General features: G+C 43.1%; 1 protein-coding gene across 1 annotated transcript in view; it reads left to right on the top strand.

Annotated features, from left to right (window-relative positions):
• MTR (5-methyltetrahydrofolate-homocysteine methyltransferase) overlaps nt 1-8287 on the top strand; it is a 66022-nt gene that overhangs the window by 4978 nt on the left and 52757 nt on the right. The window contains exon 5 of the mRNA XM_009893651.1: nt 3374-3479. Within this exon, the coding sequence (XP_009891953.1) occupies nt 3374-3479 (106 nt within the window). The remainder of the gene's footprint in view (nt 1-3373; nt 3480-8287) is intronic.

Raw genomic sequence — 8287 nt, forward strand, 5'->3', positions numbered from 1 at the left:
GCCAAGAAGGCGAATGGCATCCTGGGGTGCATCAAGAAGAGTGTGGCCAGCAGGTCGAGGGAGGTCATCTTCCCCCTCTACTCTGCCCCGGTGAGGCCGCATCTGGAGTACTGGATCCAGTTCTGAACTCCCCAGTTCAAGAAGGACAGGAAACTGCTGGAGACGGTCCAGCAAATGGCTACAAAGATGGTTAGGAGATTGGAACATCTCTCATATGAGGAAAGGCTTAGGGACTTGGGTCTTTTTAGTCTAGAGAAAAGAAGATTGAGGGGGAATCTTATTAATACTTAGAAATACTTAAAGGGAGGATGCCAGGGGGATGGGAACAATCTTTTTTCAGTGGTGCCCGGTGATAGGACGAGGGGTAATGGGCATAAACTTGAACATAGGAAGTTCCATCTTAACATGAGAAGGAACTTCTTTACTTTGAGGGTAGTGGAGCACTGGAACAGGATGCCCAGAGAGGTTGTGGAGTCTCCCACTCTGGAGACATTCAAAACCCGCCTGGACGCTGTCCTGTGCAATCTGTTGTAGGTGACCCTGCTCTGGCAGGGGGGCTGGACTAGATGATCTCTAGAGGTCCCTTCCAACCCTAACCATTCTGTGATTCTGTGATTCTGTGGAATAGCTATAAGGGAATAACTATTCTGCCAAAGTCGTTTTGGAATAGCTCCTTATGGCAACACCTAGCTCAGACTCATTACCCTTTTTTAGAGTGGTGGCATTGAATTGAAGTCTTACTCTGCAGACAGGACTGTCTTTAGCAGTGGCCACTCATTTGCCTTTTCTGAGGAGGCATCTCCCTTCCTGAGAGCGCTACTGTTGCTTCTCAGACTACTTTCCCTTCTAACACAGTCACCAACCTCTTTCTGCGGCTGCCCTTTCCCCACTTTTAGCAGCTCTCCTTTAGAGCCTAAATGTTCCTGACTGGAGATGTTAACTTAAATCTAGTTTAATGATCTCAAGGCTCCCCTGAATCAGATTTTGAAGGGAGACGCTTTATTTCTACTCGATCAAAATGCAGTTATTCTTGATTTGTACTAAGGCAATAAATAAAGTGTTATTCCCTTTGGTTTTGTTTAACATCTTTAGCTTTACCTGCTACTCCTGGAGTACTTATTAGACCCTTCAATAGGCAGGAATGATAGTATGCCTCTCCAGCCACCAGCTGTATATGGAAAGACATTTGTGTACCACACAGAAAATGAAGATATAAACCACAGATTATTCCACCAGCACTTCTGGCATCAAAATCCAGGTGCCTGCAGCGAGTTTAGCTCTACACAGCAAAGAAAGGAGAGTTAAGCCTGATTAACTTACTCTGCAGCTTATACCCTCTTCAGACACCCCTGGTGGCTTTGCCAGCTCCCAATGTACCTGCCGTGCATGTGCAGCGAAGGGCAAATAGGAGAGAAGAAAAGGGGAGGGGAATACAGAGTGTTGTCATGTGCCAGAATGTACAGGGAGACTCAGATCTACTTAACTCTTGCAGCCGTCTAACGGTACCTACAAGCTCGAGTCATTGACAGAAACTCTATTACGTGAGGGGCTGTATGATGTATAAAGACTAATCCTGATCTAAGGTGCAGCTGGGAATTCTACCTGGAAAATGCTTGATGGGATGTAGCGCTGCTAGTAGAGACTTCTGAGGACCTGTCAGCAGATCTTAGACTGCTTAATATATTTTAGGGTTTACAACTATTAAGGCCCACAAGTATGTCTTTTAGTTTGACATGACAAAAAGAGATGTCAAGAAAAAAGAAAATCAAACAGAATTATTGTAGACCATTGACTACAGAAGAAAATTTTCAGTTCCATGTAGGAAACTAGCCAAAGAGTAAGACCTGACTGGTGTAAGTAACCAGAGGGTGGAAATACGAGGCCTTTAGGGTGACAAAGGACGCTCTGGGTATGTTTACTTTAACGTAAATTTATACTACTGATAACAAAACAAGGGCTCTACCCTAGAGCAGTGTTCCCTGTCAGCGTCTGTTGTTCATGCTGTGGTTACTGCTTGCAGATGTAAGAGGCTTCTTCTTCCTCACAATTTAATTTCTGAAGCTTGGGCAAGATTTAGAACCAACGGCACCTGTGAGTATTTTTTCATATCTTAAGATATACGAGACTTTCAGCATTAAGATTCTTTACTGTTAAGTTGATATCGTTATACCACTTGCGTATTTCTTTCATTTAATATTTTAATTTGAAAACAATTTTGCTTATTCACATTTAATATTTCAGCAAAAGCAGTTCTCTAGAATGGTTCATATTTCTGGAACTGGTTCCTTAAATTTGTTTCCTAGTTCACGTCTGGGACTCAAATCCTTGTCCCCTGTCTCCTTGCTCCTGACCTCATCAGCTTCCTGCTCCCCGCTCTGTTTCCGCTCTTCTACCTAGAATGAATTGAACACCTGAGAGGGGACGTCTGTGATCATAAGCAGTTTTCACAAAGGGTTGAAACCTAGCGGGTTAGAATTTAAAACAAATTGAATGAACCATGCGGTTTCAAAGTCCTTTAAAGGAAAGACAATTGCCTATAAAGCATGCTTTTTTAACAGGTAGTTTATACCATACAGGATTGTTTGTATGTGTAAGTCAGAGAAAGCCAAGTAGGGTGCTGGTCTTTCAAGGTATTTTACACAGAAGGATTCCCTCTGCCTTTGCAAAAAAAAAATCTTAGAAGTTTCAATGCTTAAGCTATGTTAACAGAGGCTGTTTGCTCCCTGGAATGGAGTCACGACTGACAGCCAGAAGGACTGCTGGAAGCTCTCCAACGTCACTAACATGTTGTAGGACCAGCATGTGTCCCTTTTCTCTGCTCTGTTGTGCTACATCAGCACTACCAGGATGCAGATGGCTGCATTACTTGGCTATGTCTGTACTTCTCATGTTGTCCACCTTTCCAAGTCAGCCAAACCTTTCTACAATCCTCCTTATTAGATACATTTTCATAGATCTCAACCTGTGTTAACACAAACTGATGTGCTCTCCAGGTGGACTGTGATCCCATTTATAGTGCATCGGCAGCAGAAGTATGCCTAGGGCTTGTGCTCTGATAGTCCCCCTCAACTTCTTGTGTCTGTATCCCTGAGCTTGTCTCTCTACTGGTAAGGCCCTAAGAACAGCAGCAGGCTCCAATCGCCTTCAACATATCAGACCTCCACCCCTGCACCTCCCACCCATTAGCCACGGATATGCATTTACTCAGGCCCTCATCCTTGCTCCTCGCTTGAGCCATGTTGTATGTATACTGTGACTTGTCTAGTCTACAAGACTTTCTGGCCCTGTCTCATGGCTACGGGTTGTCTAGTGATCACTGACGGGACTGTGGTCTCAACCTCGTAGCATCGCTGGACCTGCTCTTCTTGTTCAGGTACTGCAGGACTGCCCGCTTGCCTGTGAGGTTACTGCTCCTGCCTGCCTTGCCATCACCTTCACGCCTACTCTGTCACCAGGACCTTCCAGTTCTCCTTCACAAGGTGAGCCCTGCAGCCTCAACTGATTTTTGAAGCACTGTCTGTTGAATGGAGAACTTCATAAATGGCTTGCTCTAGCCCCTTAGCTTGTGGACGTCTGGCAACATGAGCAAGAAGCTCTGCCAGCAAGTAAGAGACCAAAAGGTACCTGTTTCCATAACCAGTCTGGATATTGTCCTGCCCTGGGCAGGGGCAGTGCAGCTCAGACTTCACCAGGCCATGCTAACAGGCAGAAAGAAGCTGAGAATCCAAGACAAAATGCTTTCTAACTCTCTGAGCTCAATACTAAGCAGGTTTTCCTTGGTGCACACATTTAGCTGCACGTATCCTGGCCGTTCTCCATTTCCCACGCTGTCACGGGGCAGCTGGCAAACCTGCAGTGGTTCTTCCTTTCTCTTCTATGGATTTGACATGGACACTTGAAAGGTGCATACTGAAGGTTTTAAAAATGCTGTAAAATTTCATAATCATATGAAGCCTGTAATAAATCGAAAGCAATTGAGAGTTTGCCTTGTGCAGCGGTACGGATAAGCTGTAAGATGACACCCCCTATTGAATTCCCAGTCATCTTTGTGCCCGTATCTCAGCCATCCTAAGCGTTTATGCACTTTTTGATCAACACAGATCCTCTAAAGAGATGCAAAAGGTTATATTCAGTTCACTCTAGTGTGTTTGTTTTCCCTGTGATGGAGACTTTGGGCTTTTTTTAAATTGTGAAGTCCAAAATGTGTCCTACGGTAAGTAGAATAAATTTGTGGATATTCCTCTAAGCTGCGTACATTTAATAGGCTATTTTGGCATTTGGAGTGAGCTTAGAATTGATCTTGGAACAATCATCAGCTTTCTTTTGGTTTCTGGTATTATTTTGATCCTGGAACAAAAATGTTAACATTATTATTTGACTTAAATGGAACAAATCATTTGTATCTGGATCACAAAAAAAAATCACTCTCTAAGTTGTGGGGCTAGAAAATGAATTATTAAGTAGAAGCTGTAATTCTTAAGCACAGAGGAAATTTTGAAAATAAAGAACAACTAACGTAACTTAGTCATCCGAAATAGGGCAAGAATCTAGCTGCAGCTAAATAGCACAAGTGGTAAGTAACCTTACAGAATGGAGCGTCAAGAGCTGTGCTCTGAAATCAGATTAATCTGTCTTCTCTTTCAGATTTCTGCATGGTGCTGTGAATGCCTCACTCGGATATAATCCTCTGAAATATGACTATTCTTTAGTAACACGAATAATCCCACTGTTCTTGTTTAAATAAGGATTAATTATGTGAATAGTCCATTGGGAACTGCATCCACAGGAATAAAGGCAGATAATACAGGAATGAAAGGCATATTTTTGTAATGAATATTATTGGGATATCTAAAACACATACCCAAAAGCTAAGAGAGTGTGCCAAAACCCCGTGATCTTACCTACACATAAGGTGAGTATACCATTTGAATACACAGGTGTGCAAGTAAAGTAACAAACTGGTGAATCAGATCCTTTAGCACTGGAAAAGGGAAAAAAAAAAAAAAAAAGAAAATAGGAAGATGGCTTTGTTTGCTTCAAACACTACCTGGTTTTAAAAGATCTATGAGAGTTTAGCTGTATGTGGGAAGAGCTGGGGAAAACAGTAATTTGAAAATACCTTCAAATATACTTGAAACACCAGAACTCAATCTGACTTAGAGATTATTATTATTGGATTTATTGTTTAATCCTGTTGCAATTACAAAGATGTTAACTTCACTGAAGCACCACTTATAACCACCTTCAGAAACGAGGATTCTCAGCATGATGATAGATGTTTGCATGAATGATACTACGGCTGCCACTGATGCTGAAATAGGATTAATTCCCAACAGTACTAAGGTCAGGTTTCTAAGACGTGGGAATGTTGGCACCTTTGCATTCTCCCTTCATTTACTCCATTGCTCCAGCAACTCTAAGCTGCTCCTGGTGTTATGTATATAAATGTATGAAAGGGAACAGCATTTTGACAGCCCAATTTAGTAAAAGAAGAACAACACTCCATAAGAAAAAGAAAAAGCACTTTTCAGGGTTAAGGGCATGCTCTCTGCAAGCACACCATGTATTAGAGCTTCTCAAAGAAATAGTTCAAAAATCTTGGTAACTGCAGGTGTGTGGCAGCCTCGGGATAGGGACATGCACCAGCGCTCAGCACTCTCTAGTACTGTCATCATTGAAACTAAACCAAGAAAAGGGACCTAAAGGGTGGGTTGAAGGAGGATGGAGCCAGACTCTTCTCGGTGGTTCCCAGTGACAGGACAAGGGGCAATGGGTGCAAGCTGGAACATAGGAAGTTCTGTTCCAACACACGGAAAAACTTCTTTACAGTTTGGGTGACAGAGCACTGGCACAGGCTGCCCAGGGAGGTGTTGGAGTCTCCTTCTCTGGAGATTTTCAAGACCCGCCTGGATGCAGTCCTGAGTAATGTGCTCTAGGCAATCCTGCTTTAGCAGGGGAGTTGGACTAGATGATCTCTAGAGGTCCCTTCCAACTCTGAAAATTCTGTGATTCTGTGACCTGATATCCTCTGACACCGCAAAATATACTAAGGCTGAAGTTCTGTGTTGATACTCCTTTGTTGGATGATCAGGTCTAATAATCACTACCCTTAACCACTCATTTCTCTCCCCTTCATCCTCTGGAGTGTACCTTGCCTTGGTTGTGCTAATTCGGTTGTCTGTACAACTCCAGTTTCTCAAGCAGACTAAACACAGTCTGAGGCTGGGTGGCTGCTGCCCTCTTTTCCTGCTGCTGTTCCTACATCAGCTCTGGAGACTGTTCAGCTGCAGACGAATTGGATCAGAGACCTGTTCTCACTGAAAATGGACCTTTAAGGAAGAATTGTGTTTGAGGGCTAGCACCCACACAAGGAAAAGCATGGAAATATGAGGATGGCACGGGGTGGAATTTGGGACTGTCTTCTCACAGCACCGCGCAGTCATACTGGCTCAAACTGGTTGTGAAACTGCAGAGTAAATGGGACATGTGAAATGATCCTTTTCAAAAGCACCTTCAAATTTTCAGCCTTTTTTTTTTTTTTTTTCCCCACTGACCTATTTTGCAGCTGTTACACAAACAATTGCATCAGCACATAAAACGATGTGCTGAGCTGTGGTACAAAGATCTGTTGCCACACTGGAGACAGTCAGCTTTTTACCTAGAATTGCTGCCAGAGAAAATTTTCAGTGTTATGTGGTATGACAAAAAGGTTGGAGGTTGTAGAAAGTCAAGCAAGGAAATACACACCCTAAAATCCCTTAATGAATGGTTTTCAAAGCGCCGCCCACCTCTACAATATATGTAAATTCTGTGTAAAAGTGATAAAATTAAGCAGTCTCTAGGAGTACCTGACTTTTGCTCATGTTTAGTGTATTCTACTTCTGTTGTTAGGCTTTTGAAGTTCATGGGTTTCGAGATCATTGCATCTTACACTGGAATTTTGGGACACATTGTTGTAGTGGGAGCTTGGGCTGACCACTGCAATGGTTTTCTGAGTGGCAAGGTCCGCTCTCCAGCTGTGTCATGGCATTCAAAACTGGAGCATGGCCGCTACAACTGAAGTTGGACTCTAGTTCTAGAGTCTAGTTGATTCTGGTATAGTTGATTTGTAAGCTGCCTGTATTCTTCTGAAGCTGAATTAGACATACATATTATTTAAACATAAAGCTACATTTTCTATATGTACTTGCATCACCATTGACCGAAGTGACAGTTGATTATAAACGTTCCTAGACCACACTGGACTCAAAGGGTTTGTAACCAACTGGGCTCGTGTGTCTCAAAAGAAAATTCAAGAGTAAATATTTAGCCTCCGGGAATCATCTACACTAATGGCTTTTAACTCATTTTGAGTCTTCTAAAAATTTTCAAGGAAAAATGCAGAAGCTGCTATTAAAGAATGGTACACGTAGCAACACATACTCTTAGCTGATAAAAGGCTTTACTGGTGCTCCACAGAGCTGAGGCTCTGGCACCTGAAGGAAGGAAGCAAACTCACTCATTAGTGTTAACACAGAACCAGCGGCCTCTGTGTCTTCCCCTGCAGTATTTGATTTGCTCGCTTCAGTTACTGAGCCATCCAAGGAAAACAGGAAAGGCTGGAGAATAATCCATTTTATAGTCTTCGTTTTTCTTTTCATATTTTGAACACTGAACTAGTTTAAATGACAATGCTGTTCACGTTTATTACTGGCATCTGAATTACTAGCACATTAAATGAGCACAGATGTTATTCCCCTGAGCTATTCTGATTTTCGGCAAGCAAGCGTTCCCTGCCTGCAGTGTCATGCTTGCGAGGCTGCTCCGCAGGTATTTTTCTTTTAAAATGTGAGTCCTCAGATAAGAAGTTGAAAGGATGCATCATCATGGACTAAAGGAAGTGAAACTCTTATGACAAAATAAGACACTTTGCTTTGTTCGACTGTCAAGCAAACTATGCCTTAATTTGCTCGATTCCTTCAGTATAAACTTGTTTCCAGGTTTACATGCCAGTAACATGCATCCACGCAGCACTGCCAAACCTGATTTCCAGTTTACGTAATGCGTATTTGCATGTTTCCTCTCAACACTAAGCTAGTCTTTAATCGCAATACAGGTGGTGTTCGCATTTGAAAGACATAGTGTGTCCCCGCCGGGCCCGCCCCATCCCCCCCGGCAATGAGGGGACAACTCGTTTTGTTCAGCCCTGCCTCGCGGCTAAAGCATCGCCCAGTAGCTACGGGGGCACCTAAAGCTACCGACACCTCACGTCAGGACAGCCAGTCAGAAGACCAGGCTGTGCTTTCCC

This window comes from Charadrius vociferus, unplaced genomic scaffold (genome assembly GCF_000708025.1).
Source record: "Charadrius vociferus isolate BGI_N301 unplaced genomic scaffold, ASM70802v2 scaffold309, whole genome shotgun sequence".
NCBI lineage: Eukaryota > Metazoa > Chordata > Aves > Charadriiformes > Charadriidae > Charadrius > Charadrius vociferus.